We start from the raw sequence: 18922 nt of genomic DNA on the forward strand, positions 1-18922 counted from the left end.
AACGAAAACTTCAAACGCAACTGTATTCCCAAATAACATAACCCGGCAGGCAATTGACGTTTCATACTAGGGCGAGGGGTGTTGAAACGCATGGAAGAGCAGGAAGAAACACGGACGAGCGCTGATGAACTGCAACTGTGTGCGTGCAACAGCACCAAACGGCATGTGACGACGGACAGTGTGTGGATGTGTGTGTGTAATTTTAGGCAGCGAAGATGGATCGAGGTTATGTTTACAAAGTGAAAGAGTTTGATGCGGAAGCGTCTTTGTGATAAACATGTATTTTATTTGCATAATTTCAGTGTTAAAGTTTGTAATGTGAACTTAAAAGTAATGACCAATGGTGCTATTCACTTGTGTGCTGTTGGCGAATATTGAAGCGTTAAAATATTGCAGCTTCCTATGTTAGTTTGTTGTGCTTAGTGTGAAGCAAAAATGTGTGCTAAAGTGTTATAAATTAGAAAAATGTATACGTATCCGTCTAATGTTTGGTTGTACCTATCTAATTTTCCATATTTTCGGGTGTCCTTATCGTTTACCAGGAGAAAACGATAGATGGAGGTTAGATACGTGCAGCTATTTGCCTCCGCAGGAAGGTATGTTAATTAAACTTGTTGTATTTGTAATTTTTTATTACGCTGCAATTAAATAACTAATCGGATAAAATTTGCCGTTTAACATTATGAATAATCGATGTTATCAGTGTTCTTCAGAAGTGTTCCAAGCTGTCCGAAGACACACAAATCCGCAATCCACAATCCAAGCACACAAATCCGATTCACCTCGTATGCACCCAGCGGATTTCATGCAAAGGATATTGGAAAGCCATCAAAGAAGTGGGCATGATGGAAAGGACACTTTGATTCTTTTTACTTTCAGATTTCTTATCCTTATTTTTGTTTACACCAACCTTGGATCGTCGGCGCGGGCCTTATGGGAACTGCGCGGTTAGAGCAACAACCGGATGAGCATTTTGTTGCAGGCGGAAATTGTCTCAAGTTTGGGAATTGAAGAGAGTTACAGCACACTGTGAACATCGTTGTAAACAATCGATGGTAACATTTATATATATAGCTTATGAATGCATGTGTTTATCTAATTATTCATTAATTCGTTTATTTATTAATTTAAGCGTTAGCGCTCCATCGACATATGTTTTTTGTTGTTCTTTTTAGAAAATTGCTCTAACGGAACAGCTTATCCCGGCCTTTCTCGGGTTTAGTTGCTGTTGCTTGACCGCGACGATTGACACCAGAGCTTGCTATGGTCGTATTGTGGTCGTGTAATCGTGTTATTGCTGTTAACGCGCTTTGTTTATATCTATTAAGATGCAACAGCATTATTTATTTTCCGGAATATGGTTAGCGTTGTTCCTCCTAATAAGACGGAATACGTTTGAAATTAGCACCTGTGTCAATCGTCCAACGGTTGGCAATAAAGTACAATAAATGATAGGAGCAAAAACGCGATGGCTGTTAGTGATTTGCGAAATGAAACCAACAGCCATTTTACATTTTTTATCTTAAACAAGTCCTATCTTAACCCCTGAAAACTACCAAAGCTACAATTTTTCATTTCATTTGTCATTCATCATTCTATTTAGAAAAGAATAGATGAAAGGTGTAATATAGTATCAATAGGACATTACAATTAATAAAAATGGAAAAGCAATGTGTTTATCAATAAATAATATGTAATATATATACAGCAACTATAAATAGGTAGAGCAATTTAACTAAATAAATTTATTTTTATTTATTCCTTCTATGGCAGCTTGTTTTAACATTTCCCTGCATGTTTACTCTTGCCGGTGCATGTGTCAGTTTTCTTTTTAAATATTCTTTATCATATTCTATATCTACGTCTATTCCCACGTGGTTTGTGGCGATAGACTGCACTGTATTTGGGTAGCTACTAAAAGCTATTTTTTTCTGACGATCCTTCCGAGGTACACCGTGCAAGAAAAGTCCCATCAAACAACACGTCTAAAGCTTCATGCATCCTGTTGTTGGCATCCTGGCTGCTGATATCTGCATCTATTATTTAAGTATAACTGCCAAATGCAAAATCATCTCCAGCTATTTTTGCTTCAAATGCATCAAACTTTTGTTAATTTTCGATTTTTTCTATTGCTAAACTCTGCGCATTTCTTCTTATACCCTTCATAGGATTCAGTATTGTGGACTGCTCATTTAAAATCACCATTATCTGTGCGCTGCGTGCATCTATTTTCATTAACAGCATCCGACAACGAAGGCAGCAGCTTCCAGAATGCTCTGTAGAAGTAATTGAAAAGACTGCTTGATTTGCTCCTGCTGCAGTCTGGTGTTCATCGTCGGTGATCATCATTATTAGTGACGAAGGCAGCACAGGTTCGTACACCGGACATGTAGCAGAACTCGTTGACGGTTTCTGATCACTTTTCCTGGTTATATTTTTAGGCAAATTTATCACAACAGGACCAGTTGCTCGTTCAGTCGTTATGTACGTTATGCGCTTGTCGATGGCACTTAATTACCACCATCAACTATCTTGCCTGGCGGACGGATCTGGCTAGGAACACAGGTAAAAAATTCCTCAGATATAGCAGTACTCGTTGATGGTTTTTGAACATTAACGCTGATCATTTTGGCTGGTGTACGGCTCACAATACAAACAGATCCTCTAGGAGCCGCTATCACCGATGCAGAAGCACTGGTGGGTAATTGTTGTCTTACAACAGCGGACATCATATCACGCTGATTCTTCGGAGCATGAACTTCGACAAGCGATGCAATCGATGGTACTGCAGAACCCGCCAATGCCTGTTGTCTACCGATCTTCATGCCTGATTCCTGCGGTAGAGCATCAGCAACCGGTACCACTGATGGCGCAGCAGTACTAGTTGACGGTTGCTGTCCATGTTGCTGGCCTAACGGACGGAATGGTGCAAGAACATCAGGTAATGTGGACCGATGATGATTATCATCACCGGCATTCGAGACCAGCGCTGACACTTCATCCGTTACCTTCAGCTGTTCATCAACACGGACTGGCATTCTTTGTTGACTCGCGCTGACCAGCCACTGAAACCACCGAAGGCACTGCACTTGTTGTCGGAAGTTGTCCAACAACACGGACCGGCAATCTGGGGGGACGGATAGCACGAGGAATGGCAACCGGAACCACCGATGGCACTGCACTTGTCGTCGGAAGTTGTCCAACAACACGGACTGGTACATCTGACTGACGAAGCTACTTATCACATACCCGCGTTTTATGTCCCCATTCTTGGTGTTTCCGGGTTACTCGCCATCGCGCTGTAGTCGGATCATACTGCACCTGTCCTGCCTCGATTAATGCCTCCCCAAAGACAAAATTAGAGCACGCGTTCCTATTCCTCATCCTCCGGCGCTGTCTGGAGAATGTGGGAGTCACTGCTCTATAAAAACCACCGGACTACCACAAACTGGAAACAGCGGAAAACCCCGTGGGTCACCGGCCACCATGCTAAATTGAAGCAAAGTTGAAGTAAGTCTGACAGTATCTAAAGTAATAGAAAGACTGTTTGATAAATTAACATTGTTTTATTTTTCATTTCAGCTAATCTGCCGTGCGAAATAGCAAAAAAAATATTTCATTTTAATGTTTTATTAAGCTAAACTGACATTATATTTTTAATCTAAAACGTTTTGCTGTGTTTTTTTTTCTCATCGCGTTTAGGCGTCGTGTATCAGATTGCAACTGCTAATAATTTCGTCGTCTGAGGCGGACTGTTATGGAGGTACCAAATCTTCAGTGATGATGAATGCGTTCACGCTTCTACGAGCCGGTAATTGGCGGTATCCAGATTATCATCGTACTGTTAGCTTACCTAAGCTACCGAAATTAGCGACAGTGTAAAATGTAAGAGAAAGACAAATTGACGATATAATTAAAATTAATGGTTTACATGGATTGCGCTCCACTAACAATATTTTTCTCTTATTTTGTCTATTTCAGCTGTGCTGTAAGAATTACGAATGGTCGTGGTAGACGCGTTAGGATTGCAAGGCGATAATTGCGCTCTGAAAATGCTAGCACAGATGTTTGGGCCACAGAGGTGACGTTCCGAGATTGTAAAAACATGCCGGCCCACAGGTACGCAACAACCGCGCCCAAATCTATGGCATAGCATTGGGTGTTAGCTCGTCCGCTAGCACCGGTTACACTGGTGCGGGTAGGAAGCGTGCAAATGAAAAAAAATCTGTAAAAATGTCCCCCTTATTCCTTTGTACATACAAGAAACGATCACGAACGATCAGCATGAAATGCACTTGACTGATATTATTCTTCTTTCTTTAGTTTCAGATAAGCCGTTCTCATCATAGCCGTACCATGTACGGTCGGCTAGTTACACTTCATCACGAAGGACAATCACATCTAGGTGACGGAATGCTGCCAAAACGATGAAGCTGGCTTAGTCCTCGATGACGACGCAACTCCTGTACGTTCGTCGTCATACTATCATTTTAACTGAAGGCATGTTTGTTTAGGCGGCTACAACAAATTGTTTGAACATGTTCAATGAAACAAACATGTTGTTTTGGCTTCTCACAATTATTGGTAATGTATTGCATTCTCTACGCTTTATTTATATGAAACGCAAATAACTTTCTTTACTTATTCTATATTTTATTTTTTAATTTAATTACAGATGAATGCTGGAAATCTCCGTGATAGCCGTTTTATTGCGCTGAATTAGGTTTGTATGAAAAATAGTGTATTTTTAGAATATTTAATTATCAATAAAATAACGGTCAATTTGAAATTTAGCTGTGTTGATGTACAACCCGAATGAAAGAAATACACGGATAAACGAATGTAAACAATACACGAAAGAACGGGAGGTCCGTTTCATCCGTACCCCCCCACGCCCAATCATGTCTTCCGTTGGGCGCCTGAATCATGCACGGTTGGGCGCCCGTTTCTCCTCCTCCGGCACCCTCAGTTTAGCTGTCAATTGCCTGCCGGGAATCCACTTGTGAGACATGGCTACCCATATGCATCCGATGTATAATCGACATACAACGGAAGTACAATAGAACTTCGTTTATCCGGGCTCATCAGGAATCGATAACGCCCGGATACTCGAATAACACGGATAATGGATTCAACTATGTTTTTTATCATAAATCTTTTTTTCTTTGAAATCATAATATCTTTAAAGTTTTTTTTAACTTGTTCAGGCGGTCCCCGAGATACACGGTTAATGGTGACCGTGAACAAAATATCGCCTCAAGTGCCACAAATCCACTAAACGACCACTAAACGGGTTCTAAACAACTCAAGCTCTCTACCTAAACGGAAAATAGAAAGACCCCAAGCGCCTCAGATTAAGCTTAAACGACGGGAAAATTGAATATCCATAGAAAAAAAAATGAAAGCTCCACAGCTTCATTGGTTTGATCAATAGATGGCGTATTAAAACTGATTATTATATTGCTATCCTTTTCTTGCAATGTGTTTCGACAAGTTTCTGCTAATCATGACCTATATAGCCTTCTAACTTTCCGAGCAAAAATCTATATGAATGGTCGTGTGGTCAGATACGTGGGTATCAACACCAACGACCATTACTCAAATCTCACTTGCTTCAGTGCTGGTGGTTTCCGTTGGAGTTTAGTATTTAAACAATCGTATCGCCGTTCTAGTTCTAGCGATGCATAACTTCAATGTGAAACCATACAACAGTACAGAGGAAATGAGAAAGCTCTCCTCCAAACGATGAAGCTCAACTGGTTGGGGTATCCCACCAACAGAGAGCGCCACCAGCTTTTTCGCTATTTTTAGAATGCATGAGTCGTTTGCCGTCTGCTAAACGAAGTCTTTCTATATTCCGTTTAGGTAGAGAACTTGAGTCGTTTAGAAGCCGTTTAGTGGTCGTTTAGTGGATTTGTGGCACTTGGGACTTCGTTTAGCAGACGGAGAACGACTGATGCGATCTAAAAATAGCAAAAAAGCTGGTTGCGCTATCTGTTGGTTGGATACCCTAAGAGTGGAGCGCTTTCCTTACTTTGAGAGCTTTCTCCTTCCATTTGTACAGAAGCAAGTGATATTTTAATAACAGTCGATGGTATTGATGGTATCCGACCACATGACTATTCAGGTAGATTTTTGCTCAGAAAGATAGAAGGCAATATAGGTCATGATTAGCAGAAACTTGTCGAAACATATTGCAAGAAAAGAATAGCAATGTAATGATGAGTTGTAGTGCGCCATCTATTGCGCTAACCAATGAAGCTAGGGAGCTTTCATTTTTTTCTATGGATATTCGATTTTCTAGTCATTTAAGCTTAATCTGTGGTGCTTGGGTGTCCAAGCATGCTGTCAGTTATATCCAAAGTCGCTGACTACGCGTGTAGCCCGGTTGAATGGAATATTACAAAGTGGGTTTATTATACAGGTGGGCTTATCCCGAACAATTTGACAGCCGTGCTGTAGAAAAATGAAAACGAAATGACAGGAGGGGATTCGATCATTTGTTGATGTATGCGTGAGAATTCCAATGGCTGTTTTGGTTGATGTGTCGTAGTGTGGGTGAAAAACTACGTATCACAATCGAATCCCCTCCTGTCATTCGTTCGTCCAATATGGCCTTCCCGCCAAACCTATAAGCCCACCTAGTCCCTATACCCACTTTGGGAATATTATGTTTTTTGGTTGCCAGTGACAGGGTTAAATGACTGGAATGGATGAATGGATGTTTTTTGATCATTGGGAATTGAACGAACATTTCATCCATCTTCTTTTGCGGCGCCATATGTCAAGCGCGAGCTGCCAAATCGTGTAGCGTTCATTTGTGGAAACAGAAAAGCTGTGCATCTTCCCCGATCTCCGTTGTAAAAATCTACGAAATCGCAAAAAAATGTCTCACGGACGCAACGAGTGCCGAATCTATGTCGGTAATCTGCCGCCAGACATCAGAACCAAGGATATTCAAGATCTGTTCCACAAATTTGGCAAAGTGACGTTCGTCGATCTGAAAAACCGCCGCGGTCCGCCATTTGCTTTTGTCGAGTTTGAGGATGCACGGTAAACTTTCGTCCCGTAAATGCGGGCCAAGAGGTAGGAAGAACTAAAAACAATGATCCCTTTTGTTTGCAGTGACGCTGACGATGCGGTAAAAGCTCGCGACGGATATGACTACGATGGGTACCGATTGCGGGTAGAGTTCCCACGAGGCGGTGGTCCCGGTAGCTACCGCGGCAGCCGCCAAGGGAACAGCGACCGTAACAGTAGGGGTGGTGATCGTAACAACCGGGGACCACCGGCCCGTAGGTCACAGTTCCGGGTGATGGTGACCGGATTACCATCATCTGGTTCGTGGCAGGATCTGAAGGATCATATGCGTGAGGCCGGCGATGTGTGCTTTGCCGATGTTTACAAGGATGGCACGGGAGTGGTGGAGTTCCTGCGTCATGAAGACATGAAGTACGCGATAAAGAAACTTGACGATTCCCGGTTTCGCTCACACGAGGTTAGTAAGAAAGCGAGTAAGAGAGAGGGAGAGAGAGAGAGAGAGAGTAGCACCTGCGAACGAGCTAATTTCATTCCGATTCCGATTTTTTATATTCTATCTCAAACCGTGTCTCCTAGGGCGAAGTTGCCTACATTCATGTACGTGAAGATTCCGGAAATGACGATTCCGGCAAGCGTGATTACCGGGATAGGTATGTGTAATGAATTATGTTGCTTTTCCAAAGGCGTACTAGAAAATAATTCCCTTTTCCATATCATTCTTCTGCAGATCCTACTCACCCCGCCGACGTAGAGGTTCGCCAACTTACTCGCCGGTACAACGGAGCGTTTCCCGATCCCGTTCACGCTCGTACAATTGAACCAGGTGAATGGCGGGGTTATGTTCCGAAGATGACTAAAGTAATTTAAACGCTAAATCTACTTCTATCTTCAGTTTTACGTAAATGAACACACAGTACCGCCACACAAAAAGAGAGAGAGAGGGAATGAGTTCGGTCTTTCTGGCGGGAGAGTGATTGGCCATTTTTCTGCTTTTTTTAAGTCTAACATACAGTTTGCATCGTGTTTGGTTTAAAGCGACAACCTCTGGACTCTTCCGGTAGTGTGCATTTTAGGATTTATAGTTTCACGTGTGACGGTTTGCTATCACAATCAGTAGTGTTTAAGAGCATTTGTTTGTCGGTATCTGCGATCGGTTAGATCTTTTGGCAGGTTTTTGGGCTAAAGGAAAATAATTTCAGTTGCTTCTTAAATGCCGAAAACACAGTACCCACAGTAAGCAATAATCCAGTACATTTAAAAACAAGACAGCGCATGTCCGCATATGATAGGATGCAAAAGCAAACTTCCTTCTAGCAAGGAAAATAAAACTCTGCCTAGGAACACGTAAGCATGGTTAAAAAAATAATCAGGGAAATCGTAATGACCATTAGCACGCAACCTTGTGTGCACCATTCTAAAGGCAATATTGTTCGTGTGTTTGTGTATGTATGTATGTGGAAATATTTTAGTGCGTGTAATAACTATTATTCCGAGCCCCTTACTACCCCCAACCCCCCAACCCCCCCCCCCACTACTGCGCACCAAAATCTATTCAGATGAACGTTCACATTCAAAAGTAAGGCAAGCAACGTCGTTCACCATATTACAATAGTTAAGGGTGCTGGTGAGGATTGATTGTGCTATATTTTATGCATCAGGAAAAAAACATGTATGTGGCAATGTTCGGTCGGTAAAGCAGATAGTAGCCATGGTAAAAGAAAACGACGGCATTTATCTTCTTTCCCCCCGACCAGTAGCCAAAAACGATTAAAACCCAATAAGCTAAGAAAAGATCCTTAATTGCTGCCAGAATGAAACTAAACATTACTATTTTGTTCTTTTTTCTGACAGGGTCTAGAGGATTGATATAATGTGATGAGTTTTAAAAGTTTAAAAGAGCGAAAGAGAGCTCAGCAGAGGATGAAAATGTGCGATGAGGAATGGCGCGTTAAATCCACGATAACGACGGGAGTCGTATCGTTTTGCGCTGTTGTCGTCAGATACCTTGAAACGTAGGCCACCTTCGGGATACCTTACGTAGGCCACCTTCGGGATGTCGACGAACAGGATGTGAGATGTGAGAAACACAGTGAGACACTATGATCTCACTATTGTGAGATATGAAAGATTTTTTCTTTTTCAATCATTCTCTCTCTACAACAAGCTGCCACGACTCGAACACTATCAATTGGTTTTCCTTAGTTTGTTGTTTCAGGACATGTTTCCTTTGTGGAGCTATGTTGAAGTTGTTTGAGTCATTTGTGAAGAGAATGTGCCCATTTTTTAACCTGGTCCAATGCTATTGTTGGCTGGTTATCAGTCTCTGACTGTGTTATAACGGTGAAAGACCGGTGAAAGACCTACTGATGGCTGAAAGAAGCAAAAACATATTTGGTGGAGAGTATTGTTTTGGCACGGTTCGTTGAATTGACCAGATACGAACGAAATGGCGAACGACTTGTCAGAGTATTACTGTATCAGCTTACACCTCACGGCACTACAAGTGGAGCATAATCTATTTTACGGTCCTGAAGTTGCGGGACCGTTGCCTGGAGCAATTGTTTCGTTGTATTGGATAACGAAAAATGGCACCGCTGCTGTGGTTGTACATTAGAGTTGAGGAATTCTGGACACCGAGGGACTGGAAATGCACAGGAAGGAATGGAATGGATGTATTTTGAAACACAGGAGTAATCGTGTGGATGCTGTGGATGTCACATTGCTTTGCACTGTAATTAGGATTGGTCGGATTCGTGGGATCATCGTTGGAGAAAGGAGGTGTTTGGTCTGGAATAGTGGTACATTGCTGATCATTCTCACCGACGTTCACAAACACACACACAAAGTCTTACCAAACTGTTTTCCCATCGCTGGACGACGAGGGATATGGATAGTAGGATTGATCGTATGAGGATTGATCACTGGATCACTGGAGATCGTACCCAGGTTTCGGCAGGTACTGTTGGTATCTGTTGCGAGTGGAACGATATGATTCTACCTTTGGACGCGTCTGCTGCGGTTGAGCCAGCATTAGAGCGGGGAAAAGGCTTTAGGAATACCCTTATCCGAGGTTGGATCGACGTTGGAAATGGAAGTTGCAAATATTCGGTAACCCAAAATCAGATTTTCTTCTCAATTAACACGTGTTTTACCTTCCTGTAGCATTTAATCTTATTTCATAACTCTTTCTCTCTCTATATGTCATAACCTCTGGAATGTCCTTAGCTGTATACTCCCTCATTCACAGCTTAGCACTAGAGGATTTAGACTGGGTAAAAAGATCCTTCCATCTTTCTGTTTTGTCTTCCTCCAAACGTATACTGACTGTATTGTTTTCTTATGGCATCCATTCATGCTCTCAATGTCTAAAAAAGTTAAATCTTGAATTTAAAACACTCTTTGCTATACGTGCTCCTTAAATGCTAAACAAAAAAAGTGTTTGAAATAATAACGTTTTAGCAAACCACATTATTTGGATTATATGGATGGTAAGACTATTTGCGTCCGATTGCTTCAACTGGATAATGATGCAGTACGGATCGGCAGCCAGTATATGGAATATGGTAAACCACATGCCCTATAATCGTAAGTAAACGCACGGAGAGTATAATGCACTACAGCAATAGGTTCAACTGCATGGGATTATCAGGCGACACAGATTATCAACATTGAAATACAAAAATCACGAAACGGCAATAGCCAAATAATATTTAAACCTAACAGTGATTAAGCTAATAAAGTTTAAACGAAGTATGATTTTAACGAACAAAATTGTGTTTTAACTTTGCATTTTTCATGAGAAAACAAAAATCTGCGACAGTAAATTTACATGATTGGGAATGTTTAAATGCTCTATCAAAACGATCATTCTTCAGGTGGCACTGTACAAGGTTCTGATCTTCGAAAATGACAACAATTGGATTCTACAAACGATTATCTTGGCGAGATATTTTTTCGACATTCTACTCTTTCGTGACCCGTTAAATAGTTAAAGAATGTTGTGGTGAATTCAAAAAGATAGTTATTTGAATATGACCAAGCGTCGTTTAAAAAACAGTTGTCGACCACTGAAAACGGCATGAAGTTTGACGTAGACTGTTTCACAACACAAAATAGCCAGCTGATTCCGATAAACCAAGGCAAACGTAAACAATTAGCCATGGCGGCGAAAGGTGCACACATTACGCCGAACATCGAAGTTAAACCATCTTTGTTTGAGGTGCTGGCAGCGGACTCGTTGAATATTACCTTCTATCCTGCCATTAAACGTGTTGTTGACGTGAGTAATGCGTATTCTCCATGTGCTTCCTTTCGTATGTTAATGATTGTATTATTAGTTTTTAGCGGCAGCGAAACCGGCTGTCTTTGGAGGTTTGGTTCGATACTACGACGAGTTCTATCTTGTGTTTAATGGTCTCGTACAGGGGTACTATATAAAGCAGTATGGAGGGTCGCTGGCAGAAGTGTTTTACGGTCTTACCAGACAATCTTTACGTAGCAAAACGTTCAGCAGGAAGGATCGGAATTGGTCGTTTGTTGTGCTGGTCCTGGTGCCGTACGCTGTCCGCAAGCTGGAGAAAGCTTGCGCAAGGTGGAAAGAAGACTACGAAAATGCCAAGCATGTGCCGGCACATCGTAAGCAATTATTCCGCTTACTGCCATACCTACAGGCGTGCTATGAAGGCGCCAAACTGATTCATTACGTGTCGTACTTGGCGAATGTTACCAAAACTCATTCGCCTTCGTTGCGTGTTCTGGAGTTAGGATTAACGTACCTATCTGAGGAGGAAGAAAGTTGGTCATTTAAAGATGTATTGCAAGGGAAAGTGAGGTAAGCAAGGTGGATCGAATATTGTTTCTAATTGAATTGATTTTATCAAAATGATAATACCAATGGTGTACTCTTTCAGAGTCGCTACGATGATAAGTGCTGCCCTTTTGCGATGGCTAGAATTGTCCGCCTTCTTTCTACAGTTTATCGAGTGGTGGCAAACGGAAGCAAATATTGGGGATCTTTCGAAGCTGCCGATTCCGGACGCTCCAGATCAGGATTCCAATGCAAACAAGTACGCGAACGTGTGCCCGATTTGTCTACAAAAGCATATCATTCCAACCGCAGTTTCAGTTTCCGGGTAAGCCTATTAGTCTGCTGTAAACTTATCAAGCGAAAGATTTTGAATGTTTGCATATGTTACAATGTTTGCAATTAAATGTTGTTCCAGATATGTTTATTGTTATCGCTGCATTGCAACCCACCTTCAAAGAGAAAGCAGATGCCCGGTAACTAAGTATCCTGCTACGATTAATGATTTAATTGGAATATATACGGGGGATGATGACTGAGAGGGTTAGAATTTAATGCATTTGACTGGCTTACATGTGAATTTTTTGTTTTACCAAAAATGGTTAGGGGTTTCATGGAATAGAAGATAATGGAATGTAGATAAGGGCAAAACGGTAAGCAACAAATTTGCGCACATGCTGTGCATGTGTAGCAATAGTTTAAATTTGTTATTTTGATACTGAAATGGAAATAAAAATTAAATTCTATAATTCTATACCTTTATAAAATTGCAGGTGACATGCAAAGGTAGCAATTCCTGCTCCATTAATAAAGCATGTTCCTGCTACAGCTTTACAACTTCTTCCCTGTCGCATTATAAGCACTCGAGTGCCTTCATTTGGCCCTCGAAGCATAGTTTGACGAGCCCTAGATTAGACGGACACTGACACAAGGGTTAGTTCAGCAGTTGCTGCATCGTGGAACTTCACATGCCTTCTTCGCGTGTGTGTATACCGTGCTTAAGAATCATCAAAACAAATCATTGCCACCGACAGCAACACGCAGTTTGACAGCTACGGTAACAACAACAGAAAACGTGCTCCGCCGGTGAACAGACGAAGCTGAACGGTATTTTCTTTCGCCTTGCTGTGCCTCATCATGACCTGTGTTGGGAAGGAAAAAGGTTGTCTCATATACGAGGGGAGTAACTTCCTTAAACAACGACTGCTGCTTTCCACGCTGAGCGGAAAAGCGATCGAAGTACGCGAGATTCGACCCCATCACGAAACGAACCCGGGGCTGCAGGAGTACGAAACGAATCTGCTCCAGCTGCTGGACAAGATTACCAACGGTACGATCACCCGTGTGGACCGGGATGGCTGTTCGTTCGTGTATCAGCCGGGGCTACTGTACGGTGGCGTCATCCATCACGATTGTAGCACGGAACGGGGCATCGGATACTACCTAGACGTGCTGGTTGCGCTCGGCCCCTTCTGCAAAAAGCCCCTCGATGTCACACTGACCGGTGTGACGAATAGCAAAGAAAGCCCATCGGTGGATCACATCAAAGCGTCCGCACTGCCGGCACTGAAGCGCTTTCTGGTTGTCGACGAAGGGCTTGAGCTGAAGGTCCTCAAACGGGGCATAATGCCGGGAGGCGGTGGAGAGATCACATTCCGCTGCCCGGTACGTAAATCGCTCAAAGCAATCCAGTGTACGAAGCAAACGATGGTCAAGCGAATCCGTGGTACGGCGTACTGTTGCAAAGTTAGTCCCGCAATGGCAAATCGAGCGGTGGAGCATGCGAAAGGCGTGATGCTAAACTTTCTGCCCGATGTGTACATCAACACGGACCAGCATAAGGGGAAACGGTCGGGAAACAGCCCCGGGTATGGCATTAACCTGGTGGCCGAAACCACCGACGGTACCATGTTTTCCGCGGAAGCTATTTGCAAAACAATGGACGAGGTAATGATTAGTGCGCCATTCGAGTATTTTGATTTATTTAAAGCTTTTCGAATAATCGCCCTCTTTCGTTTCGTCCCGCCAGCAACAAGGCAACCCATCCATACCGGAAGATCTTGGCCGAGAGGCTGGCATGAAGCTGTTGGACGAGGTGTTCCGCGGCGGTTGCGTTGACTCTGCATTCCAGTGGCTGGTCGTGCTGTACATGGCGTTGGCGCAGAAGGATGTGTCCAAGTTTCTTATTGGGCCGCTATCGCAATACACCATCCATTTCCTGCAGCATTTGCGCGAGTTTTTCGCCATCACTTTTAAGCTAGAAAATGCAAACGGTGACCAGGAGGATGAGACGGCGGCAAGGGATGACGAAGAACTGTCTGGGTCTAACAAGGTGATGCTTACGTGTGTCGGTGTAGGGTACAGTAATTTCAGCAAGCGTGTTAACTAATCTGGAAAGGAAAAGGCTTTGGGAGAGTTTTCCTTATGATACGACTGGTGGAATAAATTGCTTCTTTAATTTACTACTGTTTCATTTAATTTTATGTAAAAAAAGCCCTGAAAATTTCCTAAATTGATTCAGTTCTCGGACCTGGTACCAAATATATTTTATTTATATATTCTATTCCGTACAATAAAAATAATTGTTTATTTGGCTGTTGAGTACAATCGGCACAGCGACATCGTTTCGATTGTATCCTGTAAGTTGTACGTTTTAGCATTATATCGCGTGTAAAGCATTCGCATCTTCATCTCCCTTTGGCTACAGTGAATTGCAAACCAACCGAACAGTGCTACTACAGTGGGCGCAATATTTAGAATCAAATTTGCCCTTTGATAGCACAAATATTCGCAATGAAGAAGAAAAAGCTCTACTGTTAACCACAGAAAGAAAATAGGAGAGAAGAAACATTATTTAACCATACCATCCATATGTCCATACAGTGTACACCAGTGCAAAGCAGATGTCTACGTCAAAAACGTCATTTCGGGGTTTTACTTCGTTCGTTCGGACCAGCGTGAAAAAAAGTGAAGAAAAACCGGCAAATCATAGCTTACCCGAATTGATAACACAGTTCGCTCGGTTACAGCGACTAGTGATTTGGAGTTTGTACGGGTACGGAAACGCAACCATGGCTTCCACCACTGGACAGGTAAATGGGGTAAAAGGCAGTGGGAAATAGTTGCTGATGTTGCTGGACAGTGCTTGATCGCCGCTTGCTTTTGCATCCGCAGGTGATCAAGTGCAAGGCGGCCGTTGCCTGGGAGCCGAAGAAACCGCTTTCGATCGAAACGATCGAGGTGGCACCACCGAAAGCGGGCGAGGTGCGCATTAAGGTGACCGCATCCGGTGTGTGCCACACGGACGCGTACACGCTGGGCGGCCTAGACTCGGAGGGCGTGTTCCCCGTGATTCTCGGCCACGAAGGTGCCGGCGTGGTGGAGAGTGTTGGCGAGGGTGTGACCAAGTTCCAGCCGGGCGATCACGTCATCCCGCTGTACATTCCGCAATGCTTCGAGTGCCGGTTCTGCAAGAGCCCCAAAACCAACCTCTGCCCGAAGGTGCGCGCTACGCAGGGTAAAGGCGTGCTGCCGGACGGTACGACGCGGTTCACGTGCAACGGCAAACAGATCTACCATTTCATGGGCACGTCCACGTTTGCCGAGTACACGGTAGTGGCGGAGGTATCGCTGGCCAAGATCGATCCAAGCGCACCGTTGGAGAAGGTGTGCCTGCTCGGTTGCGGCATTCCGACCGGTTACGGTGCGGCGCTGAATACGGCCAGTGTAGAGCCGGGCAGCTCCTGCGCCATCTGGGGGCTGGGAGCTGTCGGGCTGGCGGTTGCGATGGGATGCAAGGCGGCCGGTGCCAGCCGCATTATTGGCGTCGACATCAATCCGGCCAAGTTCGAGATTGCGAAGCAGTTCGGCTGCACGGAGTTTGTCAATCCGAATGACTACAAGGAGCCGATTCAGCAGGTGTTGGTCGAAAAGACGGACGGTGGGTTGGATTACACGTTTGAGTGTGTGGGCAATGTGAACACGATGCGTGCGGCCCTCGAGTCCTGTACGCGCGGGTGGGGCGTGTCGGTAATTGTCGGTGTGGCGGAGGCTGGTACGGAGATTTCCACCCGCCCATTCCAGCTGGTAACCGGGCGCACCTGGAAGGGAACGGCTTTCGGTGGCTGGAAGAGTGTGGAGAGCGTACCGAAGCTGGTCAGCTCATATTTGCAGAAGGAGCTAAAGGTGGACGAATTTATCACGCACACGATGGAGCTGGAGAAGATCAACGACGCATTTACGCTCATGCATGAAGGTAAAAGCATTCGTTCGGTGGTGAACCTTTAGTAGCGGAAAGGAGCCTAGCCGAGCAGATTTATTACATCGCACAACTCGATCGATGCCTTACCTTATCTGTTCCTGTCACCAAGTCGCTATTGCATAGCAAGAATAAAGCGTGTCGTTTTATATAAAAGCTGTTTTGTGCCATATTAGTTGAGAAAGAAATGCAGGGTTTCGAATCATATAAGGGAATAGTTCAATCACTTAGGGGAATGTTGCAAGCAAGCTGTGGAAGTTTGCAATCATATAGGGGAGTGCTGCAATCGACTAGGGGAATTTTGCAAGCATACTGTGAAGCTGTCATCAGATTGTGGATGCCGGTGTAAAAGCGAGTATCACCTAATTCCAATTTAAGAGAAACTTAAAACTATGACGTTTATTTAAAATACGTTTCTGGAGCGCCTTAAAGCTACTGTTAATTGTCTGTTTTCACCCAAATCTGCATAGATCTGGTTTAAAATCCTAATATTATTCTTCCACGCTATGTTCCTCGTCCCCAAAAGACCTATACATTGTAAATACCAACGAGACAACCATTTACGATGCTTTCTTTGCCGTTTTGCCACCCTCCTTTGTCGCAGACCCAGCGCCTTCCGCCTTGTCGTGTGTTTTTTGGTGCACTATAAGATGCTGCTTGCGGACGAACGATTTGGAACATTGCTTGCACTGGTACGGTTTCTTGCCCAAATGCAACCGTGCATGCTCGGCCAGGATCCGCTTTGCCTTGAACATCTTGTGGCACACGTCGCACTCGAACTTGTTCACCTCCTCGTGCGTGAACATGTGATCCCGCAGGTGGCTGTTGGTGCGAAATTTCTTATCACACAGCTTGCACGCGTACGGGCGCTCGTCTGTGTGGATGCGGAGGTGATTGTTGAGATCACTACGCTGGCTGAAACTCTTTTTGCACTCCATGCAAACGTACTTGCGCGGTCGCACGTGGTACTTTAGGTGCTTTTTGAGCGACTCTTCGCTGGTAAGCAGTTTGCCACACAGTTTGCACGGATAGTCGACTTCCGGCTCCTGCTGCTCGCCAGCAACGGGCACGGTCAGCTCGCATTTCGCCTGCATCAAGTGCTTGCGCTCGAAATGGCGCGTCATGCGCAGAAAGCTTACGAAGATCATGCCGCAGTCGTACACGCACATGTACGAGTCCTGATGGAAGTACAGATGCTGCCGTATGTACGTTGCGTCCGGAAAGTGTCCTTTGCACACGCCACAGACGTGCATCACGTTCAGCAGGTTGTTCTTCCACACCACATCGATGTCGTCGATTTTTTCGTCCTCCGCCTCGTGCGTCAGACTGTGCTGGCGCATCGTTTCGAAACTGTTCGTGGTGTACTTCATGCAGCGGCCACACTGATACCTGTTGCCGATCTTCTTGATCGTCTTCAACCGTGGCATACATAGGACGATCCCGTTACGGTAGAACTCTTCGTGCGTCTGCAGATCGGAATGGTAGAGAACTTCCTCGGTCGGCAGCACCGGGTGGCACACATGGTCGACAAAGTGTGTCTGGGAGATGAATACCATGAAGCATTCGGAACATCGATAGTAGTCGGTCGATTCCAAGCAAAGCTCGAGCGTTTCCTTGTGAACCTGAAAATGTTGCGCGAGCAGCACTGGACGGCCCGTCAAGTTGCAGTAGCCGCAATGTTCGCTCTTTACACTGCGCGACGAACGCTTCTGTCTGTCGTTGGTGAGCTGCTTCGGCAGTGAGTTGCGGTGGTTTATTATTTTTGACTCCCTGTGCGGGCTACTACTACTACTACTACTACTGCTGGTATGCAAAATGATCTGCTTCTTTTCGTCGCTCTCTAGGGAATGCAACGTAAAGTTTTCCGCTTCGTCCGGCTCGTCCCCGAGCAGAATCATTTCGTACTCGTTCTCATCGTCGCCAAAGTGTATCAATGTGTTATCGATGGAGTTTTCATTCAAAATTTCATGCTCCTGCGATGACGATTCGTCCTCTTCGCCCAGTACGGTAGGTGTCGTTGTACCGTCGTCGACTTTGATCGATCCGGGCGATGCCGAACAAATGATTATATTTTCCATCTCCATCTGTTCATCTGTTTGACAACCCGATTCGGCGGTGGAAGGCAAGAAGTGTTCCAGTTCAACCTGAGTTCCCATTTCATTGCATTTGGCGGCCTTCGGTAAGCTACTGTCTGTGTCCTGTGGTGAAATTGGTTCCGCCACTGGTTCCGTTTGCACCTGTGCATGCTTGATGTCGGTAGAAGCTTTCGACGCCACCACCGCCGGTTTTGGTGGTGGTTCAACGGTGAATATTTCATACATAAGTTTGCTGGACTTTTTGGCCATGTTAACAAACAGATACAGATCCCGGAGCTTACCTTTGCACTCGGTGCAAACATTGTTGGGCAGTTTGTCATGTTTTATAGGCTGCAATCACACGGATCGATAGCGTGTTAGTAAAAACAGCGTTAGAGAGCTTTGAATAAAAGGTTACCTTCTCTCCCGTAGCCAGTTCCAGCACACTTGGAAACGGTACGATGCGTCCATCCAAAATTTCACTACAAAATATCGGTTTAAGCTGCGTTCGATCGACCGCAGCCAGACAGGCTCGACAAATTTCCTCGGCAGAGATTGTTAATTCCAGTTCTTGGGTGTCCATCGCACGGGAAGTTGGTCGGAATTGGCGTTATTTACCTCCGATACGCTTGAATATTGCCGGAGAAGCTACGATGTGCTGAAAATGGAAATGGATTTCGTTTTTGTTGCGCGTTCGTTTGTTGTACCTGGAGACCAGAACTGATTCAGCCTAATACTGTCAAA

General features: G+C 44.3%; 5 protein-coding genes and 1 long non-coding RNA gene across 18 annotated transcripts; 5 read left to right on the top strand and 1 right to left on the bottom strand.

Annotated features, from left to right (window-relative positions):
- The first annotated feature begins 70 nt into the window (after positions 1-70).
- Positions 71-4789, top strand: LOC120899849. 10 transcript variants are annotated; one of them, XR_005739106.1, is made up of 11 exons: positions 71-596; positions 704-1055; positions 1949-2372; positions 2442-2565; positions 2660-2941; positions 3015-3510; positions 3583-3592; positions 3703-3885; positions 3982-4119; positions 4324-4584; positions 4676-4789. It is a non-coding gene; the product is annotated as an uncharacterized LOC120899849 (long non-coding RNA). The 10 variants fall into 10 exon arrangements; XR_005739113.1 differs by lacking the exon at positions 3583-3592 and having other exon boundaries at positions 3015-3215; positions 3306-3510; XR_005739107.1 differs by lacking the exon at positions 3583-3592 and having other exon boundaries at positions 1949-2047; positions 2169-2372.
- Positions 4790-6774: 1985 nt separating this feature from the next.
- LOC120902362 (serine/arginine-rich splicing factor 1A) lies at positions 6775-9385 on the top strand. Of its 4 annotated transcripts, none has more exons than XM_040311057.1 (5): positions 6775-7053; positions 7126-7498; positions 7618-7691; positions 7769-7899; positions 8893-9385. In XM_040311057.1, exons 1-4 carry the CDS (start codon positions 6887-6889, stop codon positions 7857-7859), a joined length of 705 nt encoding a protein of 234 aa, XP_040166991.1. In that variant the 5' UTR covers positions 6775-6886; the 3' UTR covers positions 7860-7899; positions 8893-9385. The 4 variants fall into 4 exon arrangements, with proteins under 4 accessions (XP_040166991.1, XP_040166993.1, XP_040166992.1 ...); XM_040311059.1 differs by having other exon boundaries at positions 7769-7864; XM_040311058.1 differs by lacking the exon at positions 8893-9385 and adding an exon at positions 7934-8834 and having other exon boundaries at positions 7769-7864.
- A 1752-nt stretch (positions 9386-11137) lies between these two features.
- On the top strand, positions 11138-12594 carry LOC120902608 (peroxisome assembly protein 12). The gene is made up of 4 exons (XM_040311471.1): positions 11138-11320; positions 11379-11872; positions 11952-12173; positions 12264-12594. Exons 1-4 carry the CDS (start codon positions 11201-11203, stop codon positions 12382-12384), a joined length of 957 nt encoding a protein of 318 aa, XP_040167405.1. The 5' UTR covers positions 11138-11200; the 3' UTR covers positions 12385-12594.
- A 388-nt stretch (positions 12595-12982) lies between these two features.
- LOC120902607 (probable RNA 3'-terminal phosphate cyclase-like protein) lies at positions 12983-14307 on the top strand. The gene is made up of 2 exons (XM_040311470.1): positions 12983-13792; positions 13875-14307. The coding sequence occupies exons 1-2, from the start codon at positions 12983-12985 to the stop codon at positions 14232-14234; spliced, it is 1170 nt and encodes a 389-aa protein (XP_040167404.1). The 3' UTR covers positions 14235-14307.
- A 445-nt stretch (positions 14308-14752) lies between these two features.
- On the top strand, positions 14753-16259 carry LOC120902606 (alcohol dehydrogenase class-3). Its single transcript, XM_040311469.1, has 2 exons — positions 14753-14937; positions 15020-16259. The coding sequence occupies exons 1-2, from the start codon at positions 14917-14919 to the stop codon at positions 16130-16132; spliced, it is 1134 nt and encodes a 377-aa protein (XP_040167403.1). The 5' UTR covers positions 14753-14916; the 3' UTR covers positions 16133-16259.
- A 210-nt stretch (positions 16260-16469) lies between these two features.
- LOC120904037 (zinc finger protein 567-like) lies at positions 16470-18882 on the bottom strand. The gene is made up of 2 exons (XM_040313755.1): positions 18597-18882; positions 16470-18529 (listed from the first exon to the last, which is right to left on the bottom strand). The coding sequence occupies exons 1-2, from the start codon at positions 18759-18761 to the stop codon at positions 16664-16666; spliced, it is 2031 nt and encodes a 676-aa protein (XP_040169689.1). The 5' UTR covers positions 18762-18882; the 3' UTR covers positions 16470-16663.
- Between the last annotated feature and the right edge of the window lie 40 nt (positions 18883-18922).

Source organism: Anopheles arabiensis, chromosome 3, assembly GCF_016920715.1.
Source record: "Anopheles arabiensis isolate DONGOLA chromosome 3, AaraD3, whole genome shotgun sequence".
Lineage (NCBI taxonomy): Eukaryota > Metazoa > Arthropoda > Insecta > Diptera > Culicidae > Anopheles > Anopheles arabiensis.